The 22772-nt window shown below is 37.0% G+C and overlaps 2 protein-coding genes across 11 annotated transcripts in view; both read right to left on the bottom strand.

The window, feature by feature from the left end:
- Window positions 1–10543, bottom strand: part of LOC136202841 (fe-S cluster assembly factor HCF101, chloroplastic) — a 38515-nt gene extending 27972 nt beyond the window's left edge. Inside the window, exons 1-9 of one of the 3 annotated variants that reach the window (XM_065993769.1) lie at window positions 9917–10513; window positions 9725–9829; window positions 9498–9637; window positions 9363–9413; window positions 8965–9120; window positions 7901–8044; window positions 7683–7825; window positions 7409–7478; window positions 6777–6872 (exon numbers count right to left, since the gene is read on the bottom strand). In XM_065993769.1, the coding sequence (XP_065849841.1) occupies window positions 6777–6872; window positions 7409–7478; window positions 7683–7825; window positions 7901–8044; window positions 8965–9120; window positions 9363–9413; window positions 9498–9637; window positions 9725–9829; window positions 9917–9986 (975 nt within the window). In that variant the 5' untranslated portion in view covers window positions 9987–10513. Of the gene's footprint in view, window positions 1–6776; window positions 6873–7408; window positions 7479–7682; window positions 7826–7900; window positions 8045–8964; window positions 9121–9362; window positions 9414–9497; window positions 9638–9724 lie in introns of all 3 variants that reach the window. The other 2 variants (XM_065993767.1, XM_065993766.1) reach the window with 2 other exon arrangements.
- A 4213-nt stretch (window positions 10544–14756) lies between these two features.
- On the bottom strand, window positions 14757–17623 carry LOC136204199 (succinate dehydrogenase [ubiquinone] iron-sulfur subunit 3, mitochondrial-like). Of its 8 annotated transcripts, XM_065995411.1 has the most exons (6): window positions 17361–17623; window positions 17091–17146; window positions 16815–16894; window positions 15944–16164; window positions 15663–15872; window positions 15324–15596 (listed from the first exon to the last, which is right to left on the bottom strand). In XM_065995411.1, exons 4-6 carry the CDS (start codon window positions 16114–16116, stop codon window positions 15446–15448), a joined length of 534 nt encoding a protein of 177 aa, XP_065851483.1. In that variant the 5' UTR covers window positions 16117–16164; window positions 16815–16894; window positions 17091–17146; window positions 17361–17623; the 3' UTR covers window positions 15324–15445. The 8 variants fall into 8 exon arrangements, 7 of the variants coding, with proteins under 7 accessions (XP_065851485.1, XP_065851484.1, XP_065851483.1 ...); XM_065995407.1 differs by having other exon boundaries at window positions 15944–16894; window positions 17072–17146; XM_065995408.1 differs by having other exon boundaries at window positions 15944–16894.
- Window positions 17624–22772: the final 5149 nt, after the last annotated feature.

The following is a 22772-nucleotide window of genomic DNA, read 5'->3' as shown; positions in this document are numbered from 1 at the left end:
AGAAAGAAGGCACTTGGAGGTTCTGTGTTGACTGCAGAGAGCTTAACAAAGCCACTGTAAAGGATAAGTTCCCCATTCCTATTATTCAGGAGCTCATAAATGAAGTGAAAGGAGCAACAACCTTTACGAAGATTGACTTAAGATCTGGTTATCACCAGATTCGAATGTTGGCAGCAGATGTCCACAAAACAGCATTACGAACTCACTTAGGGCATTATGAGTTCCTTGTGATGCCTTTTGGGCTCACTAATGCACCTGCAACCTTCCAATCCTTAATGAACAGTATCTTTCAGTCCTATCTAAAACAATTTGTACTAGTTTTCTTTGATGATATACTAGTGTATAGTGCCAATGAGGAGGAACACAGGCAACACTTGGAACTTGTGTTTAAATTGCTGGATCAGAATCAGTTATTTGCTAAAGTCTCCAAATGTGACATTGCAGTGGACCAGGTTGCTTATTTGGGGCATGTGATTTCCAAGGCTGGAGTAGCTATAGATCCTTCCAAGATTGCAGCCATGGTGGATTGGCCACTTCCTACTACACTCAAGGGTTTGAAGGGCTTCTTAGGACGAACTGGTTATTATAGCAGTTATTTGCTAAAGCCTCCAAATGTGACATTGCAGTGGACCATGTTGCTTATTTGGGGCATGTGATTTCCAAGGCTGGAGTAGCTACAGATCCTTCCAAGATTGCAGCCATGGTGGATTGGCAATTCCAAGGACGAACTGGTTATTATAGACGCTTTATCAAAGGATATGGCAGCATAAGTAAACCACTTACATAACTGCTTAAGAAGGATAGTTTTCAATGGAACCCTGAAGCTACACTAGCATTCTCTGAATTGAAACAGATCATGACATGGGCTCTAGTCTTGGCTCTGCCTGCTTTTTTCTATGCCTTTTGTTCTCGAATGCGATGTAAATGGGAGTGGAATAGGGGAAGTCTTAATGCAACAAGGTAGGCCTATATGTTATTTATCTAAGGTGTTGTTTGATAAAACTGAAAATTAAGTGATGAATATTATAAGTGCTGAAAATATTAATGATGTAACTGTTTGATAAATACTAAAAATAAGTGTTGAATATAAAAATATTAGTTATACTATTGAACTTAAAATGTTAAGCTAAATATTTTGACTTATCAAAATAAGCGATTTTTAACTTAATTGATTAATTTAAGTGGTGGAGAAATAACTCTTATCAAACACACTTAACATAAATAAGTGCTTAACATTTTAATTTAAGTGAAAACTTGTTATCAAACGAGGCCTAAGTCATTGAGTCCCAGAAATCAAAGACTTTCTACCTATGAAAGAGAGTTGTTTGCTATCTTACATGCTTGTACAACATGGAGGCATTACTTGGAAGGTTCCCCTTTTGTCATCAAAACCGACCATGAGATTCTTAAGCACCTTTTGGAGCAAAAACTATACATACTTTCAGCATAAAGGGGTCTCCAAGCTCTTGGGACTAGAGTATACTATTCAGTATAAAAAAGGGGTTGACAACAGGGTTGCTGATGCTTTATCAAGGAAGAATGAGGATCAAGCATCCCTACTGGCTATCACTATGGTGCTTCCTACTTGGTTAAATGAGGTCCAATCTTCTTATGCAGGTGATTCTTCTGCTACATACCTCCTACAACAATTAATAGTGCAACCTCAAGGACATCCAAAGTACTCTTTGAACAATGGATTGATTAAATTCAACCATCGAATTTATACTGGAGCCTCTTTAAATCTCAGACAAAAGATTTTGGCAGCTTGTCATGATTCATCCTTTGGGGGTCATTCTGGAATTAAAGGGACTCTAACTCGTGTGCAGCAGTGTTTTTTTTTTTGGCCTAAGATGCAGGAGGAGGTCATCAAATACATTGCAACTTGTGACACTTGTCAACGCTGCAAAGCAGATCATGCAGCATATCCTGGATTGATGCAACCACTTCCTATTCCTTAGGAGGCTTGGCAGGATATTGCAATGGACTTCATAGAGAAGTTACCATCTTCTAAGGGTTATGATACAATTCTTGTTGTAGTGGATCGATTCACAAAAGGAGGCCACTTCATTCCCTTAGCTCATCCATTTAATGTTGGTGTGGTGGCACAAGTATTCCTTGACAATATTTTTAAATTGCATGGGGTTCCTCGTTCTATTGTGTCAGATAGGGACAAGATCTTCACTAGTAAATTTTGGAAGGAATTTATGAAGCTCCTAGGCACACAACTTCAGTACAGTAGTGCTTATCATCCTCAGATGGATGGTCAGTCTGAAAGATTGAATCAATGTCTCGAATCCTATCTAAGATGCATGTGTTTTGCTAAACCAAAGAAAGGGGCTATGTGGCTTAGTCTTGCTAAGTATTGGTACAACACTAGTTACCAGAGCTCAATTATAATGAGTCCATTTCATGCACTCTATAGGGTCAGTCCTCAACTTCCTATTCTTCCTATATCTACTTCCCCTGTGGCAGCAGTTGCAGAACTCTTACAGGAACGAGATCACATGAGTACTCTCTTGAAGGAAAATTCGGCTAAGGCACAGAATAGGATGAAACAAATAGTTGATAGAAGCAGGACTGATTGAGAATTTCAGGTGGGAGACCGTCTTCCTAAAGTTACAACCTTACAGGCAGTCCACAATGGCTCTGCGCTATTCTCTCAAGTTTTCTGCCTGTTATTATGGTCCATTTCCTATCTTGGAACGTGTTGGAAAGGTTGCTTATAAGCTCCAGTTGCCTGTAGATTGGAGAATCCATCCAGTTTTCATGTTTCCCTCTTACGGAAGCAGATCAGCCCTTCAGTCAACATCTCTCCTACTCTCCCTCCTATTTCAGATGATGAATGGACCATTCTTCCTCACAAAGTGCTCAGAACTAGAACTGCTATGATTGCTGATATGCCAGTTCAACAGTTTCTCATCCTTTGGAAATGAATGTCAGCTATTGATGCCATATGGGAGGATGAACTTACTATTCATCATCAGTTTCCTGAGTTCTACCATTCTTGGGGACAAGAATGTGCAAAAGGGAGGGTATTGTTACGTATGCTAGGAGGAAGAAGTTTAAGGACTGAATCTGTTATTTTACAGTCCAGAAGTTTAAGGACTGTATCTGTTCTTTTACAGTCCATTTATGTTAGCGGTTAATTCTGTTATTTTCCTTTAGCTCTGGGTATTTCTGGTATTGTTGTTTTCCCTTTTAGAGTTATTTGGTGAGGTGTCACCTATTTTGACTGATAGTAAGTTGTTGGGACAGTTGTCCTTAGAGGTGGCAAAATGACACACGACCCGATTACACGACACGAACACGACACGGATTTTTAGTGTTAGTGTTGAGCTTAATAGGTAATGGGTCATTTTTGGGTTGACACGAAATTGACACGCTAATTTTTGGGTTGGGTTAGTGTTGATATGTGAACTCGAAAACGACACGAAATGACACGGATATTGAAAATTATTGTTATATTCTCTCGTGTTTTTTATGTTATTTTATTAATAAAGATAATAAAATTATAATTATTAATTGCAAATATTGATTTGAATTTCTTAAATGGTTATAAACACATTACATGATCCTCTAACATGATATTATCGAACTTTTCGATAATTATTGTTAACATACTAATATAAAAATGACATAAAATGTTTAAAAACAGTACCATATCTTCTTATATTTTTAAGAGTTATTATTAATATATATGCATAACAAAATTACATGTAACCCGAAAACACGACACGAAATCGACACTAACCCGAATAGGTTAACACGACTTTGACACGAAAGTTTTTGGGTTGGGTTTGGGTTTACTCTTTTTGACACGAACCCGAAATGACACGACACGAACACGACTCGAACACGACAATTGCCAGGTCTAGTTGTCCTTATACAGCTACATTTGTAACAGATTTCCTGAGTACGCACCTTCTAGTAAAGGTCATGCTTCCCTTTATTTCAGCATCAATGAGAATATTATCAGTTTCTTCTTCTGAATTTATCTCTTAATTCTGTATTCTCCCCTCCTTACTCTTCTTTCTAATTCTTCTTTCCTCATCCATAATTTGGAACTAACGTCAGAAATTCCAACTTCTGACATCCTAATGTTGCCGCCCTGTTACAACAATTGACTATTCAACCAATGAGTGATGAAGGTATTCCCAGCAGCATGGTATCATCGGGTTCAAGCAGAAAATGTATATTGGCTCCACTACCACCTTGAGAGAGAAAGTCTTGTCAACTTGTCACAATTCTGCCATTAGTGGCCAGTCTAGAGTTAAAAGTACTCTTACTAGACTCCGACAGCATTTCTATTGGCCTAATATGCCTAAGGATGTCACTAAATGGGTTTCCACTTGTGATACTTGTTTGAGATGTAAGGCTGATAATTCTGTCTATCAAGGACTTTTGCAACTCTTACCTACCCTCAAGGAGCCTGGCAGGAGATTGCAATGGACTTCATTGAAAGACTTCCTAAGTGTAAAGTCTTTGATACTATTCTTGTAGTGGTGGATAGGTTTACTAAGATGGGCCATTTTATCCCTCTATCGCATCCTTTCCATGCCTACTCATTGGCCAAGGCATTTTTGGATATTATGTTTAAACTGCATGGCATGCCTCTTTCCTATAAAGCACCAACTCGGGTGCGGACATGGGTGCGGGTGCCGATGCGGCAAACAGCATTTTTAAAAAATACAAGACACGGGTGCGGCGGGACATGACAAATTTCTATATAATTACTTATATATTACATGTAGAAATATGTAGAAAAAAAAAACATAAATAAGATTTAAAAGTGATAAAAGTACACAAATTACCATCCAATTATTTCCCTGCATATAGAGGGTAAATGTGTCATTTTTCAATCCAATTATTTTCCTACATAATCACATTGCTTAAGCAGGACTATTTTGGAGAGTAACTTTAGGAATATTTATAAGTGTAAATGTATCATTTTAAACATATAAAGGGTAAATTCTGCTTGGTTCCTTGCTCAAGAGGGATAACCTCTTGTTTTTATTCTCTTTTCTAAAAACTGGACACGGCAGGACACGTTTTTGCTGTGTCGGGTGCGAGTCCGGTCATGTCCCCAGTGAGTCCGACACCGCCATTCCGACCCCCGGAAGAATCGGTGCTCCGTAGCCTCTTTCTATTTCTCAGACAGAAATAAGGTCTTTCCTGGTTGTGGAAGGAATTAATGAAGCTATTACGGATGCAGTTGAAGTTTAGCAGCGACTACCATCCACAGACAGATGGACAGACCATAAGGCTTAATCAATGCCTTGAGAATTACCTCCAAAGCATGTGCGCTTTCTAGAAGGAATTAATGAGGCTATTAGGGACTCGGTTGAAGTTTAGTAGCGACTACCATCCAGAGACAGATGGACAAACTGAAAGGCTTAATCTATGCCTTTAGAATTACCTCTAAAGGATGTGCTTCTTGACTCCTAAGAAGTGGGCAGATTGGCTCAACTTGGTTGAGTAGCTCAATTAAAATGACCCCTTTCCGAGCTCTGTATGGTAGCACTCCTTCACTGCATGTGGTTCCTACTCTTTCCACTTTTGTGGCATCAGTGCAAGAGTTTTTAAAGGAAAGGGAACAGTTAAGTTCATTTCTCAAAGAAAAGTTGCCCTCTTCCCAAAATAGGATGAAGCAAGTAGCTGATAAGAAAAGAAATGACAGAGAGTACAAAGTGGGTGATATGGAGTTTCTCAAGCTATAGCCCTACAGGCAACTATCCTTAGCTACTAGGCATTCTCTCAAACTCTCTGTGCGGTACTATGGTCCATTTCTCATCTTCGAAAGGATTGGCAAGATTGCCTACAAGCTACAGTTACCTCATGACTCACTATAAACTACATCCTATGTTTCACATTCCTTACTTAGTTGCAGCCTTCTACTCCCATCTACACTACTTTACCCCCTATTAGTGATGCTGAATGGGTTATTCTTCCTAAGAAAGTCCTTAATACTTGCACAGCTTACATTGATGGTGTTCCAACAAAACAACTTCTCATCTTATGGCAGGGGTTTTATGCTGTCAACGCCACTTGGGAGGATGAGACAACTATTAGCCACCAGTTTCCTACTTTTTATCATTCTTGGGGACAAGAATATTCTCATGGGGGTATTGTTAGGTATCGCAGAAGGAAGAAGTTTAATCAAGCTTAATTAGGAAGCTTAACTAATTGTCGTTATTTCATTCTGTTAGTTTATATTCTGTGCTTTAGAAAGGACTTCCTTAGGAAGAATAACCCATTCAGCATTTATGGCAAGGGTTTTATGCTGTCGACGCCAGTTGGGAGGATGAGACAACTATTAGCCGCCAGTTTCCTACTTTTTATCATTCTTGGGGACAAGAATATTCTCATGGGGGCATTGTTACGTATCGCAGAAGGAAGAAGTTTAATCAAGCTTAATTAGGAAGTTTAATTAATTGTCGCTATTGTTATTTCATTCTGTTAGTTTCTTTTTAGATAGTATGTCAGATGTAGTACCACAGCTGTAATACTGTAACAGCTGCTATCTAATGGCAAGCCTATGTAGGCAAAGGCAAATTTATCATTAAGAATATTAAGAATTTCTTTCCTCACTTTCTTCTTCTCTCTGACTCAACCTTCTAAACCTCCCTCTAATATTAATTTCAGAATCTATTTCTAACAGATTAATAGTCTTCTAAATAAAAATAGTTTGCATAATCAACACATCATATTGTGGCTGTGACATCAGAAAACTATTTTGAGATGGCATTATGTTGTAATGGTAAAGAAAAAATGCATACCTTAAGCTTAGAAAACATGCGGACTCCTTTGGCAACATCAATGAATGCTAGCTTTTGGGGGGTGGTGACAATAACAGCAGCAGTTAGAGGAACTACCTGAAGATTTTATTGTACCCAACTCAAAATGTGAGCGTATCAGAAAAAACAGCAGAGACACTGAAAAAAGTCCTTTGTTTCCTAAGAGCATCTCCAAGAGACTCTTATTGCACTCTCTAAAAAGAATATAAAAAATTGACTCTTAGTGATTTAAGAGTGAATAAGACATATCATCATCTCCAACAATACTCCTCATATTCACTCCTTATTTATTATTTTATCATTAAAATTATTAACTATTATATTTACCAATAGTAAGAGAAGAGAGACTCCTCAATAATAAATTATTAATAAAAAATGAATTAAGGAGGCACTAAGAGGTGGAAAGAGGCTCTCTATTAATAGAGGATGGAGAGGCTCTTAGTGATTGAGGAGCCACTAATAATAATTATTCTTAAGAGCCAAACTAAGAGGTCGTTGGAGATGCTCTAATAATTATTCTTCATAAGGACTCAAGCTAAAATGACAACTAGCGAAATATTAAACCGTGTTTGAAGGGTAAAAATAGATGAGGTCATTAAGACAAGGATGCTAACCTGGCATAAAGTAAGCTGTATATCACCAGTTCCAGGTGGCATGTCAATGACAAGGTAATCAAGTTCCCCCCTATAATAACATTTAACCATGATATTACTTATCAAAAAGTGTATATAAACTTACTAGAACCGTGAAGCATATGAGTAGGTACTAGGTAATGCAGAAAACCATTAGAAGGTAATTGGTAATCTGAAGTGGAATTGGCACATATAAAATCCTTCTTATTTCCTATAGCTACACAAGCTGTAACAGATAATTCAAAGCATTACGTACCACTCAGTGGTTGTCAAAAGTTGGTCGATGACACCGGAAACCATTGGACCTCGCATAATGGCACGACCTTGCCCCGCAAATCCAAAAGATACCAACTTGACTCCCAAGTATGCGGTTGGAATAATAGTTCTCTTCTCTGGATTCTATAGGAAGTGCAATACAATGATAATTGCAGACGTAAATTGCTTTTGCAAAAGACAGAAGCTCTTAAATCCTACCATCTCTAGCAAACGATTTTCAGGAGAAACCATTGTTGGTAAACTTGGACCATAGATGTCAGCGTCAAAGATCCCTACTCTAGCACCCATACCAGCCAAAGTGTATGCAAGATTTACAGCTACAGTTGATTTCCCGACGCCTCCCTGCACAACTTTTCACAAATAACAATACTGAGACAAGTTAGAAGCAATATAAGTGCTTCAATGTTTTCATGGTCTCAGCAACCAAGACAGCATGTAATTAGTGTGCTTTATGAAGTATAATGTGTTCTTTTCCCATCAAATGCCTAAGGAGACTGATGATTTCTCATGGCAAGTTCCTAGTAATTATAGCCCCATTTTACAATGAAAGGTCAAGTGATTCAAAAAGGTAAAATAACTTAAAAAGTGAATACAAAATTAATTCTGTGTGCTACTGTAAAGCATGTGCGGCACATGATTGATTTTGAATGAAAATATGTTGGATGAAATGAGTTGCTACCTAGGAAGAACCAACACGGGTACTCGTAGGGGTATGGATGCAGCAAACGACATTTTCGAAAAATTGAGACACGGGTACCGCAGGGACACCCCAAATATATATATATATATATTATAAACTATAAATAACATTCATAAGTCATTATAAACTATAAATAACATCCATAATAAATAAGTCATTAATTCATCAAAAAGAAACAATTAATACTTCAAACTATTTAAACTACCAAAAAAGGGTCGGTTGCTATATTCGTTTCTTTAGATTTTGATTTCTTTTCTTGTTAGGGTTTTATTTTATTCTTTTTTATATCAACTCCTCCTTCCGTAAATTACTAAAAAAAAAAACCTATATTCTACTTAATTAACTCAAAAGTCCGTGTACCCAAAGTGTCCCCACCATATTAAAAAAAGAAGAGGGGACACTTATTTTGGAGAGTGGAGTGCCTGAGTGTATGTCCGACACTCTCGTAAGTTAACCTCCTAGAAGTGAGGTTGCTTCCTAGGTTGCTACAAAGTTAATAATGAATTTATTACAATTCTACAATTCACAAGTGAGACAGAACCAAAGTTCAAAAGAAGCCTACCTTACAACTTGAAACAGCCACAATATTTGAAATTGTCTGCAGCCCTGCAGGAAGTTTCCCAGCAAAAATTGGCCTGGCTGGTTGTGCTGACATTGTTACTTTCACGTTCTTAACCCAAGGGAGCACAGCCACCACTTCATTTGCCTTCTGCTCAAACTGTTGCAAGTTGCAACAAAATTACTTGAAAATAATGTAAGTCGAAAAGGTATTCATATCCATTCAAAAAGTAAAAAGGTCCAATACATTTCCGGCATTTGAAACGAGAGAGAATGTTTTAATTCAACCCATCCGCACATTTTCAATATCCAGTAATTTTTTAGAAAATTTATAAAACAAAATTCTACCATGAAAGACACAAGTTAGTTCTTGATGAAACAATGATGAACTGTGTTATTTACCATGTCCTTGATCGGACATGCAGGGGTAGTGAGTTCTAACCGAAACGAAACCTGAAATACAAAATTCAATATGTTCAAGGCATATATCAAACGTATATATGATTAAAAAAAATCATCTATTTAGCTCCAAAGGACCTCTCCCTGAGCTTCATCAATAAGTAAATCTTTCACAAAACCACATGAAACAATGTCCGTTCCAAAATCTGGATCAATGATCTGAGACAAGGCTTTCAATACATCGTTCTCAGTTGTCCTACTTGATACAGTAGAAGCACCTATTTCCATAAAAGAAAACATTTATTTCAGTGAACTATCCAATTTTCGAGCGCGGAAGCTATATTCTATTGTACAACAATACAAACCTTCAAGAGAAGCAGTTTTGGTCTTAATGCAGCTAAAACTGGACCTTTGATTTGATAGCCCAAATGCGTAATTAAGTTTGAGAGGCAGCAGCGAGTAACGTACGACTGAAAATGGATTTTCCTGGTTATTTATTTTTTTCTTCTTTTTAAAAGAAAAAGGATGAGGCAAGGATCGCAGACAATAAAAAGTACCTGGTTTTGATTGGAAATTTAGGGTTCGCAATGAGAAATAGAGCGAAGAAGGAGCGTAGAGAAGTTGCATTTTGAGAGAGAAGGGGAAGAACTCAAGTGAGGTTCACTTCAGTGGCTTATGTGATGTGAGCCGCATGTTTCTGTGCAAATGATATGATACGGTATGTCATAAACAATAATTCAAATTCTTCCGTAAACGACGGCGTTATGCTGCTCCTCGACTCTTCGATTTGCTTACTTGGCAACTCAATTCTCGCGTCCACCCAACCATGAATTATACTATTGCCCCTTTTGATAAGAGCTAGTGGTGTTAACAGGAAAAAAACTTCTGTCCCTTCAAATCTGTCTCCTTCCTTGTTCCCAACCAATTAATTACCTCTGTCAAATTGATCCTAGTCATTATTAACACTATTTAACGCTCGTAATCATGGTTAACCCTTCTCTCTCACATTAACTTCTAACAGGTTGATTGCTGCAGATTCACAACTTCTCTCTATCGGTTCCGCCTTCTTCTTTTTCTTTTGTTACATTGCTCATTTCTGTTGTGATATTGCCTCACTACGTATCTCTTCCTCTTCCTCGCTCAGTTCGTCTCTCTCCGTTGGATTATTATTCTTATTCGAAAGGAGAAATCGTTGTATTTTAAACAGAGGCAGATGTAAATACATCTGCTATTGTAATATTAGATGTTGGAATATTGGAAACTGAGACTTTCTTCCAATTCGACCTTAATCTGCTACTGTTTGTTTCCCATTTGATTTTGTTCCAATTCAACTTCAGTGGAAATATATGTTGTTTATATTTTGAAAAAAAGCCAAATTAACGAATGCTTTTCCCCTGACTCTAATTCAACTTCAAATAGTAAGACAACAAACTAGTGATTGAAACCAATTTTTGTTTTAAATATTCAATTGCAATACAAACTTCGGTCTCTCATCTAAATTTCATGACCTAACATGATTTGCACTTCTTTTATTTTCAATTTTGTTCATTCCTTTATTCTAACCAATTTTAGTTTTAAAGATTGAATTGCAATACAAATTTGTGTCAATGTTCTAACTATCATGGTCCGGAAGGATTTGCAATTCTTTTATTTTCAATTTTGTTCATTATACTCTATTGTAAACAGTTTTTTTCTAACCGTCGTGATATTATATGTGGTAATTAGAGTTCTTGAAAATATTTCAAGTTCTTGTTATGGAATACAATTAGCAAGATAAATATATCTAATGGACTTAGTTATACAATTACTCATGGTTCTTGGTTTAATGGACTTTTTGGATGCGTTTTAATGATTGAATCATTATGTATGAAATTTTTTGTGTCTAGAACGTATGATCCTTATAACATTTATCAGATTTGATTTATAAAAATCAACATAACTGCTGTTTGTATTTGATAATAGGACTAGAATCGGAGGTAAAAAATCTTTTGAAAAGTACATGACATTCTTAACCCTTGATTGTTAGAATGTCAAGTAAAAGGAACTTGTGTTTGATGAATCATATAACGTCTAACCTCAAACCTCAGGCCATATGCTCAACATTTTCTTAACAAACAACAATTGAATTATAAAAGAAAATTTGATTTCTTTTCCATAGACCAATTTTGATGATTAACATGTTCAAATTTGCAGAGCATCAGGGCTTCATATGAATCTTATTCCAAAAAAAAAAACATCAACAAATCAACAATTGATTTACATAATCTAAATTAAAAATGCAGCAGTTTGAAGTCGTGAATCCTTTGACTCTAGCTTCATGCCTCTTGTTGCCTCGCTTATTTGTTGATGGTGCTAACCCAACTCCTGCAAGATTCTTCATAACTTCATTTCAGCTTAGCAAAAGCTTCGGCAACTACCTTCTGAGCCCTCTTCAGAATCAGATAGCTCCTTTTTCAAAATTCTGTCATGCACGAATTTGAAATGAAATCTTGAAGCACATAAAGCTTTCCAACTACAATTATAAGCCCCAACCAACCAGTACTTGCAAATTGGTCAAGTATTCTTTTTTCTCTGGATTTGGACAAAAAGAAAGAAAAAAGGACTGAGACAATATTTGGAGAATATTAGAACCAGGCATAAATGACTGCCAACTCTTCCTTTTCTAGAAACCTTTATCATTTTCACCTCTAGATATAAGAAAAAATAATTCTGTTGTATCCAATACCGACACTAATTAAGTGCTTAAAATTATTCGTAGAAATAGTTATGTTCAAAAAGATCAAACCAGAGGGATGCAACACCTACAAGTCCTTGAAATAGGGAATAAGCATTGTGTGCTCCATTCACAAATTCACTTGCATTGTAAGAAGTCCTAACTTTGGTAAATTATTCGAACTAAACTATCATCATATTCAAACATTAAGTCAAACACTATGCCATTTCCTTTCACATGACACAAGATATATGACAGACATTTGTTTTCGTGTCGTCTGAATATGTTTCGTGACAGTTTTTTAATTCTATGTCATCGGAAGGCGAAATAAAAAATGTGCTCGCGTCTCAGATGACGTTACGGTTACAGTATGCTGTCATCCCAAAAGAACACGATTTTGATGGAAAAGTCACTTAAGCATCATACGACACTTCGAATAAATGACTGTCATTGTTGTACGAAAATAAAAAAGCGGCAACCAAAACTTAGAAAAGGGGGGGAGCAAAAACTCTAACTTTTATTTTGCGCACTTAAAAAAGAACGGGGTATATAAGGCCAATTTATCCTAAACCCAGTCTTTCGAACTCCTCTTCTCCTTCGATCTACACCTCTGCAAAGCCCTAAACACAATTCATCTTCTCCTGCTTGGTTTATCTCTCTCAATCGGGTGAATCATCTTCTAACTCGTTAATTCTTCATCTCGGTAAGGTTCGTTTTTGGGTTTATTTAACACATTACGCTATGTTCATGACGATTGTTCTTAAAATTATTATACTATCTACATGTTAGTTTTGACTTAATCTACTGCATATTCTTTCTATAATTCGAAGTTTGTTTGCTTAAAATAGGTATTGACATTCTGAAATAAGGGTTTTATGTGGTTTTAGTATATCTATTTATTTTTTATGTTTATCTAGTTTTTTGGCAATGTTGTTCTATTTGGATGATTCTTTCATGTACTTTTGATGCTGAGTTTACTTTGGATGATTCTTTCATGTACTTTTGATGCTTGGTTTACTTTGGATGATGCTTTCATGTACTTTTGATGTTGTGTTTACTTTGGAGATGATTCTTTACTGTACTTTTGATGTTGGGTTTATAGTCTTGCAGATACATTTACATATACATTTTGGGTTTCTCTGTTGTTTGTTGTTTGTCAATGTATGTGTTTATTGTTAATTATTAGTCAGAATACAACTGATTATAGATTATGTTTGTTCAAGATGGATAAATCATGGATGGTGGCTGATAGGAGATCACTACAGTTTAGAATAGGCTTACAAGAGTTTCTGAAGTTTGCAACTGATAATGCTACAAAGTCAAACTATATTTTCTGTCCTTGTGTCAAATGTTGTAACCTCAGAGGTGGTAGTATTGACTTTATTAAGGATCATTTAATCTGTAATGGAATTGTGAAAACATATACAACTTGGGTATGGCACAGTGAGTGTTCTATTGCAAACTCAAATCATATAGGTGAGAGTTCTGAAACAGTTGAAATGAACCATGACTTAGGGAGAGACTTAGAAAAAGATGGGTGCTCAGTAGAGTCAGATGAATTTATGCATTTCGTTCATGATGGAAACAAGTCTTTGTATCCTGGTTGTACTAAATCCACCAAGATGAATGGTTTAATACAAACCTTTAATCTGAAAGCTAAACATGGTCTGATCGAGTCTTGTTATACTAACATTTTACTGTTGTTTCACACCCTTCTTCCTGATGAGAATGAAATGCCAATGTCTGCCAATGAGGCCAAAAAAACTCTTCATGCTTTAGGGATGAAATATGAGAAGATTGATGCATGTCCTAATGACTACATTTTGTATAGAGATGTTAATGAGGGTGCTACTCGATGTCCATCATGTAATGTCTCTGTGTGGAAACTAGCTAGGGATAATACAGAGAAGGTATGGGTAGCAGCTAAGACTTTATTGTATTTTCCACCAATCCCAAGGTTTAGAAGAATGTTTCAGTCCACATTTACCACTAAAGAACTTACTTGGCACTCGACTGGTAGGAAAAAGGATGGATTGATGAGACATCCAGCTGATTCCCCAACTTGGCAAATGATTGACACTAAGTGGCCAGATTTTGGTAGTGAACCTAGAAACCTTAGGATAGGACTATCTTCAGATGGTTTTAACCCATTTGGCAATCTTAGCAGCACATACTCGTGTTGGCCAGTGATAATGGTTGTTTATAACCTTCCGCCATGGCTCACTAGTGGAAAAAATAGCATTTGCATCGGCCATTTAGGGCCATTTGCGTCGGTTTTTTGGCGATGCAAAAGGTCTCGACGTAAATGAATTTGCATCGACCGTTGACCGATGCAAACGACCGAAGCATTTGCATCGGCCCTTTAAAAAGGCCGATGCAAATGAGACAGCATTTGCATCGGTCCTTTTAAAGGGCCGATGCAAATGTTGTCTCATTTGCATCGGCCTTTTTAAACGGCCGATGCAAATGCAGTCTCATTTGCATCGGTCCATTTAAGGGGCCGATGCAAATGATGCTTTTTCATTTTAAAAAAATTTAATTTGGATTGAATGGAGCTCTATGATATAGATAATGAAAAGTAGAGGTAATCATTAAGAGAAATGAAAACTAGTGCAAAGAATGAAATGACAAGACTAAGCTATGAGACTTAGTGCAATGAAATTGCCCACATAAATATCAAGGTCCTAAAGATAGTAATGATTCAAAAATCAAAATTGGTCATGGGACATGATTACCAAAGCAATGCCACAAGCCTCAGACAACATTTTTGGAAGATTTTGATAAGCCAACAAAATTGTAAAGGCGATAGATCATTTAATCTAATTCTTTAAACTTCTCAGTCCACTCCAAATGCAATAACACATCTAGTATGCGAAAAAACAGGAATGTAAGAAAAGACAAGGTGGCAATTGTATAGTTATTTAAATGAAGCCTCTAATTTGAATATGTGAATGAACTAATAGGATATCTACTAGTTCATACATATAGAGAGATACTTTATTAAAATGGCTGCTCTCCTCGGAGGCAGAAAATATTCGCTCGATGTTGACAAGCCTATTGCAAAACCTTATGACTATTATATTATCCTCAGGCTAGTTGTAACACAAACCTATCCAGTTGTGTGTTGCTTGCAACCCTTGGGTCCAAAATGATGAGAACTACGTTTCACAATCTTTCTGCACAAGTAACAAAAATGCGTCTGGCATGCCCAACATAATATGTGATTGTTATTGCCAATCTACACTAAAACAAAGGAAAATGGAGAATTATTCAGATATGCATAGAAAATTAATCAGACTTAGAGCGAATACACCATCAAGCTTTCGACATTCAGTGAAGATCATGACTTAAAAAAACCCGAATTTTACAATATTTAAATTCTGTAGCAGTTGATATTCAAACATATGCAATCAATATCAGAAAAGCTTAAAATTTCTACTAACATATACAAACATATGCATTTGTAGAGTTTCTTTCTATCTTCTGTCAATGCTTCCAACCTTTCATTTGTAAACTCATCTCGGCTGTGTTTAATAATTAACAGACAAAATCAGTTCCAGTTCCACTTCAATTAAAAAAAAGGATCTTACCTATCAGAAATCCATCTATAAGCATGAATCAAAGCTGCAGGGCCGAGAAATTCCGAAGGGTTCCACCAGTAGGCAGGGCATGCACCACTGCAACAAGCACAAAGAATACACTCATACAACCCATCCAACTTCTTTCTATCTTCTACTGTTTGCCTATATTCTCTCCCATCCACTGCTTTCTTTTTTCTTTTCAGCCATGGCTCTATTGACCTGTACATAAACGGGACCAATTTCAAATTCATCCAACAAAAGAAAAGAAGAAAAAAGAAAGAATGAAAAACCTGTACTGGTTGTAGAAATTGGTGAGATCAACAACAAGGTCTTTGACAACATACATGTGAGGCAAAGGAGTGATAATAGTAGCTTTACTAACATCGCAATCAATAGGCTTAAGACAAGCAACTGTATTAGTCCCATCAATATTCATAGCACATGATCCACATATTCCTTCCATACATGACCTCCTATAGCTCAAGCTGGAATCATCCTCTGCCTTAATCTTCTGTAAAGCATCCAAAACCATTGGACCACATTTTGAGAGGTTCACAAAGTAAGATTGGAGAAAGGGTTTCTTAGGATTTTCAGGATTCCATCTGTAGATTCTAAACTCCTTAAGCAGATTCTTAGTTTGGCTTGTGACAGTGTCATATGTTTGAATAGATTGTTGAGCATGTTGTTGGGCTGCTGGATGATCTTCTATTACTTCAAAATTTTGTATATTGGGGGTTTGTTTCCTAATCTACAGGTTTATGTGCAAAACAATGTTGTGGAATCACTCTCTTAGGATTAGAAACATGAAAATAGACATAACATGATTATCAGAACATGGTATAGACATACATGAACTCTATTTGTTTAACCTAAGAAAACTATGACTGGTCAGTCCAAAACAAAAGTTAGTTGAATAGAACATACATAAAAAAAAGGTAAATTCTCTAGATCTCTGAAAGCCTAGCTATTACACATTTCAAAGAAACTGTATCATCTTTTTTGTAATAATGTGATATGGTAAACAATTTCCCATTAATTTTTTGCAATCTGGCATACAGGTTTTATTCATTCCCAAATCATCAGACATTAACATGCTAGAGACCTAAAAATGTCATTTAGTGCAAGAGGGGAAATCATTCACAAGCAGGATCAAATCATTACCCAAGATAACCAAGCATGAGGCTAACACCCCAGACCGTATTTTCCCTTCCTCTGTTGTATGGACTAATATCAGTTCCTGCCTAAAATTGAAAGCAAAATAAATGGAGATCAGTATAGTTTCTGGTATATAAATTTAGATTTAGCATGAAGAAGACTAGTTTACTCAACACAAGATGCAAGCTGCATAATCTAAAGATATATAATGGAGTTGCAAGAATATGAACAAAACAATATGAATCAGTTCGTCTCGTGCTTACATTCTGCAGGGCTACTTACTGTTCTTCTTGTTTTTGATGTTTTGGCAAATTGGATCCACTTCGATGCTGCATACACTAGAAATTAAAGCTTAATTAGTACAAAAAAGGGCACTCACCATACCATCTTCTGAGCAACGGATTATCAGAGGCACTAAGATTGATAAACCAATCCCAATTGCAAGTCTTCAACAAAATAGGCATAGCATGGAGAGTGGTAGCAAGCATAGTAAACCTATATTGGGATAAATACTTGGTTAGAGAGAGAAAGAGAGGTGTTCCAGCAAATTACCGTCTATTTTCAACTCCGGAGCTTTCGAGGCTTAGATCGACACTCTCTAAGAATTCGCGTTTGATCCTAGTTGTTTTCATTCTGATCTCAGATGAAACTCGCGTCTCCAGGAAACGCTTCGGTGAGCTATGAGTCAGATTCCGGTCACGGTGACATGATATATTGAAGCCGAGAAGGAGAACCGATAAGAGAACGAAGTAATCAAAGGTGGAAAACGCAGCCATGGAAGGGTTTCGTTCTTGTGAGAAGGAGAAAAAGAAGATGGGAGGCGGCACAAATGACAATCCTTAACCCTAAAATCCAAATTTATACTTAACTTTTTTATATTTATAAATTGACCCCAATTAATTACCGTTACCCTCCTTCTATTTTATTAATTTGTAAATTTATACTAAGAGTATTTGCATCGGTCTCTTATAAAGGACCGATGCAAATAATTAAATTGATATTTGCATCGGCCCATTTAAAAGGGCCGATGCAAATAATACAGTTATTTGCATCGGTCCCTATTAAGGGGCCGATGCAAATATTAAATGTCATGGCATTTGCATCGGCCCCAAATAAAGGGCCGATGCAAATGGACCTTTTGCATCACACTTTATAAGGGCCGATGCAAATAGGTCGATGCAAATGGCCATTTTTCTACTAGTGGCTATGTATGAAACGAAAGTACATGATGTTAACTTTGTTAATTTTCGGACCCAAGCAGACTGGAAATGATATTGATGTGTACTTGCAACCTTTAATAGATGACCTAAAAGTCTTGTGGGATGATGGAATTGATCGGGTGTATGATGTAGTGAGAGGAGAATACTTTAGGTTGAGAGGGGTCTTGTTATGTACTATTAACGATTTTCCCGTTTACGGGAACTTATCAGGGAGCATTGTTAAAGGGTACAATGCATGTCCTATATGCATTGACCAGACCAAACCGATAAGGTTGAAGTATTCTAAAAAGATGGCTTATATAAGGACTCGTAGGTGGACTGCAAGAAACCATCCTTATAGGAAGCAAGCTTCTGCTTTTGATAATACTGTAGAAAATGATGATCCTCCTAAACCATTAACTGGGGAGGAGGTATATGAAAGAGTTCAATGCTTGCCCAAAGCTAGTGGGAAGGGTGAGAAATCTGTTTCGTATAAGGGTGACCCTGATATGTTGGAAGAAAAAGTCTGTATTCTATGAACTAGAATATTGGAAATTCCTTACAGTCAGGTATAATCTAGATGTAATGCATATTGAAAAGAATTGTTGTGAGTCTATTCTTGGGACACTATTGAACATACCGGGTAAAACAAAGGATGAAGTTGCAGCTAGAAATGATATGATTGATATGGGGATCCGTACTGACTTAAAACCCACATCTGGTGAAAAGAGAGACAAGTTGCCTATGAGTCAGATCAACTTGTATGCGGAAGAACGAAAGATTGTCTGCAATTCATTTTTCAATATGAAGACTCCCTCTCGCTTTTCATCTAATGTACGGAACCTAGTTTCGTTAAAAGATTCCAGAATAGGTAATTTAAAGTCTTATGATTGCCATGTTATAATGCAATTGCTACTGCCCATTGCATTGCGTTCAGTGTTGGACAAACCTGTTAGAATTGCCATCATTCGATTCTGCTTATTCTTTAAATCTGTTTGCACTAAAGTAATCGACATATCAGTCCTTCACAAAATCCAAAGTGAGCTTGTCAATACCCTCTGTTTGCTTGAAAAGTTTTTCCCACCCTCTTTCTTTGACATAATGATTCACTTAACCCTACACCTTGTAAGAGAAGTCGAGTTGTGTGGTCCGGTATTTTATAGATGGATGTACCCATTTGAGAGGTATATGAAAGTGTTTAAAGGAATGGTTCATAATCGACAATTTCCTAAGGGTTGCATTGCGGAGTGCTACATTGTTGAAGAAGCCGTAGAATTTGTTCAAGAGCATATGAGTAATGGAGATGTTGCAACTGTGGGGCTTCCTAGAAGGAACGTGACGGGACTAGTAAATGGATGCAAGTCTTTATCTGCCCCTACCATTGTACAAGTGGACACAAAACAACTACATAAGGCTCATTTAACAGTTTTGCAAAATTGTGAAGATGTACAACCTTATTTTCTGTAAGTACTATCGTGTATACCTTGTGATTTTGCTTTTATTTTTGTTTGTTTGTAGAATAAGTAATTATTGCTTATCTATGAAATATGTATTAATTATAGGGAGCATATGAAGTTCTTAGAGTTGAGTTATCCCGGCCAAAAAAAGAATCCTAAGTGGATGAGAGATAATCAAAACAAGACATTTCCCAATTGGCTTAAAAATAGGGTAATTTTTACATGAATTCAATTGCTGATATTTATGCATATCCGGTTGAAGTAATGGGTTGTTGTGTACTAACTATAAATGATTTTATTTGTTAGGTTTCAAATGAAATAAGAGTTGACAAGTCTGCCGTTTCAGAGACCTTGAGGTGGCTTACTTCTGGACCGAATAGTCACGTTCCTACATATCAGGGTTATCATGTCAACGTCGTTGATTTCAACACAAAAGCACGGGACGTTACCAGATCAGTTCAAAACAGTGGTGTCTTCTTAGTTGCTGATGCTATGCAGTTTGCAAGCGCAAAGGATAAAAGGCCTAAGACTATGGACATGAATTTTTATGGCCGTATCAGTGAGATTTGGGAGGTGGACTACTACCCCTGTAGGATTCCAGTATTCCTGTGTGATTAGGTTGAGTCAGCTAGAGGGGTGAAAGTAGACGATCTAGGCTTTACTTTGGTCAAACTAGATAGAATTGGTCATTTGAACGATCCATTCGTGCTGGCTACCCATGTAAAGCAAATATTTTACATTGAGGACCTATTGGATCCTGAATGGTCGATTGTCGTGACGTGCCCGGATAAATATTTCAAATGTGATGACGAAGATGAAGCTGATGTGGTTGATGCTGATTATTATGATGATGATAACAGCAGGATATTCGATGAACATCCACTGAATGTGCCTACCTTCGATGATGTTCACGCCGATTGTACAGTTTCATATGCTAGACCAGGAGAAGAAGCAATATGGATTGATAAGTGAAATTATGATGAAATTGTTTGTGTGCTTGTTCTTATACCATGTATGTCAATCTGGATTTACTTGTACACTTTGGAATAATTGATGTTTGATGAAATCAATGTGATTTTCTTGAGTTATTATGTGTGAACTTGCTTTGGTTATAATGTGATTGATTGTGAATTATTGTGCATAATCCTAATGTCATGTACCTATAAGTTTCCTTCATGTATGTTTTGATTGATGCAACTTCAGGAATATCATCATTGCACCCATCTCTAATATGAGAGGAGCACCAGAAAAAACGCGTGTGCAGCATCTTGCAAAAAAAATAAAGCAAGCTGCTAAGAAGTCATTGGAACGAAAGAGGGTCAATCAAACTGAGAGAAAACGTAAAGTGTCACCCAACAATGATGAGACAGTGATCACAACCCTTAGTAAAACGTCAATCGACTTCACCTCCCTCTGAATCGCCACCTGTTGTCGACGAACCTGAAGTCACAAATGTGACTGGTGGGTTAAAACTGATGAAACGTGAGACCGTGACTATGGCAAGGCTGACCCAAGCCATGATTCAGATGATTCGGATGAACATTAAGTATAATCGCCATGGAGATCCTATTAGCAAAGAGTTTGGGTGGATGGAATCTTATATAGGAGTGTTGGCACGCACGAGGATATCCATCGCGTACAAAGATTGGAGACAAGTGCCAGCTGATGCAAAGGAACAGCTTTAGGAATCTGTTAAGGTATACACATATTTGTATGTCATTCTTTAGATGTTATTTGTATGTTGTTCTTTAGATGTTATTTGTATGCTGTTCTTTAGACGTTATTTGTATGCTGTTCTTTAGACCGTACTTGTATGTTGTTACTATCACTGAGTCAAAAGAAGGAAGTCTTGGTATCTGCTGCAACCAAATGGAGGAACTTCAAGTCTTTACTTATGTCCAAGTATATCATAGCCCCACAAGGATGATGTTGAAGTCTTGCAAAAGGTTCCTGATGACTACCGGTTCATGAATAAGGACGACTGGCATCAGTTTGTATCCGATCGGCTTACAAATCAGCACATGGTTTGCCATTTGATTCATGTATATGCTTTAATATTAATTTGTTAGTTTGTATGTGTCGTGCTAACAAATACACATATATATGGCTTTATTGTTTAGGAAATCCGCCAAGTGCAGATATCCAAGCGGCAAAAGAATAAGTACAACCACCGGATGTTTCGCAAGGGGTACAGAGGAATCCGAGTTGAAATGGTATGGTCGTTTATTGTCTATTTTCAGACTTCAGATTTGTATGATTATTGATATTATTTGTACTACGTGGCAGACCTCAGAGCTATCAAAAGAGGAAGTCGAAAAAATCAGTAGGCACACATATTGGATAAAGGGAAGGCAAGACAAACTGGGAAATTTTAAGGACACTGAAGTAGAGGAGGCGATTAAAAAAGTTGTAAGTAGCATTTAGACTATTACACAATGTAATTCAAAAAACACATATGTATAACTGATGTAGATATGTTTATTTCCATAGTTGAAACTGGAAAAGGAGGAGGCTGAAGGTGTGTTTAAAGCCAATGGTAGTAATGATGTGCTAACTGAGGTATTAGGGAATCCAGAACACAGTGGTAGGGTTAGAGGAGTGGGTGTTGTGAAGCCGGTAGTATTCTTCAAGCTACCGGGTCAGAAGAGGGGAAGAAAGAAAAGAGCTGAGGAGTTGCAAGCATTGCTTGAAACAGAAAAGGAAAAGTGGGAGGAAGAGTCAACAAGGAAACATGATGAAGAATTGAAGAAGATACATGAGATGTATCAAGATGAGTTAAAGAAGTCTGAAGCAAAAATGGTCCAAAAACTAGATCGAATGGAGAAACTTGTGTCCAAAGGGGTTACGACTGAGGAATCCCCAGCAGCTCCACCAACAACTTACAATGGCAAATCAGGAGAAGGTAGTTGTAATCGAGATGATGTCAATAGAGAGGAGATATTAGGGAAATATGAAGTTGTGGCGAAGAAGAAGTTAGTATTAGAGGTCTCTAATACCATAGAAGAGGAAGTTGTTGGTGAAGGCGTAGGATGTGAGATTCCAACGATCTTAGAGGTAAACGGTTATTATGATTGTCAGCTTGTTGAATTCATCACTTATATATACTTAGTTAATTAGTTGTATTTGAAATTGTTGAATCAGGACAATGTACTTGACATTGAGGTTGCACTATCAGTGGAAGAGAGTAGGAAGATTGTTGCCCATGGCATATCGCTACAATCAGACATTGACCCAGAAGAGCAGACAATCCATAGGCAACCACTGGGAAATGACAATTATAGAGTGGAGATTGTGTCATTTGATGATGG

The sequence above is a fragment of the Euphorbia lathyris genome, chromosome 8, assembly GCF_963576675.1.
Source record: "Euphorbia lathyris chromosome 8, ddEupLath1.1, whole genome shotgun sequence".
NCBI lineage: Eukaryota > Viridiplantae > Streptophyta > Magnoliopsida > Malpighiales > Euphorbiaceae > Euphorbia > Euphorbia lathyris.
This window is presented reverse-complemented; position numbering and strand designations above follow the sequence as displayed.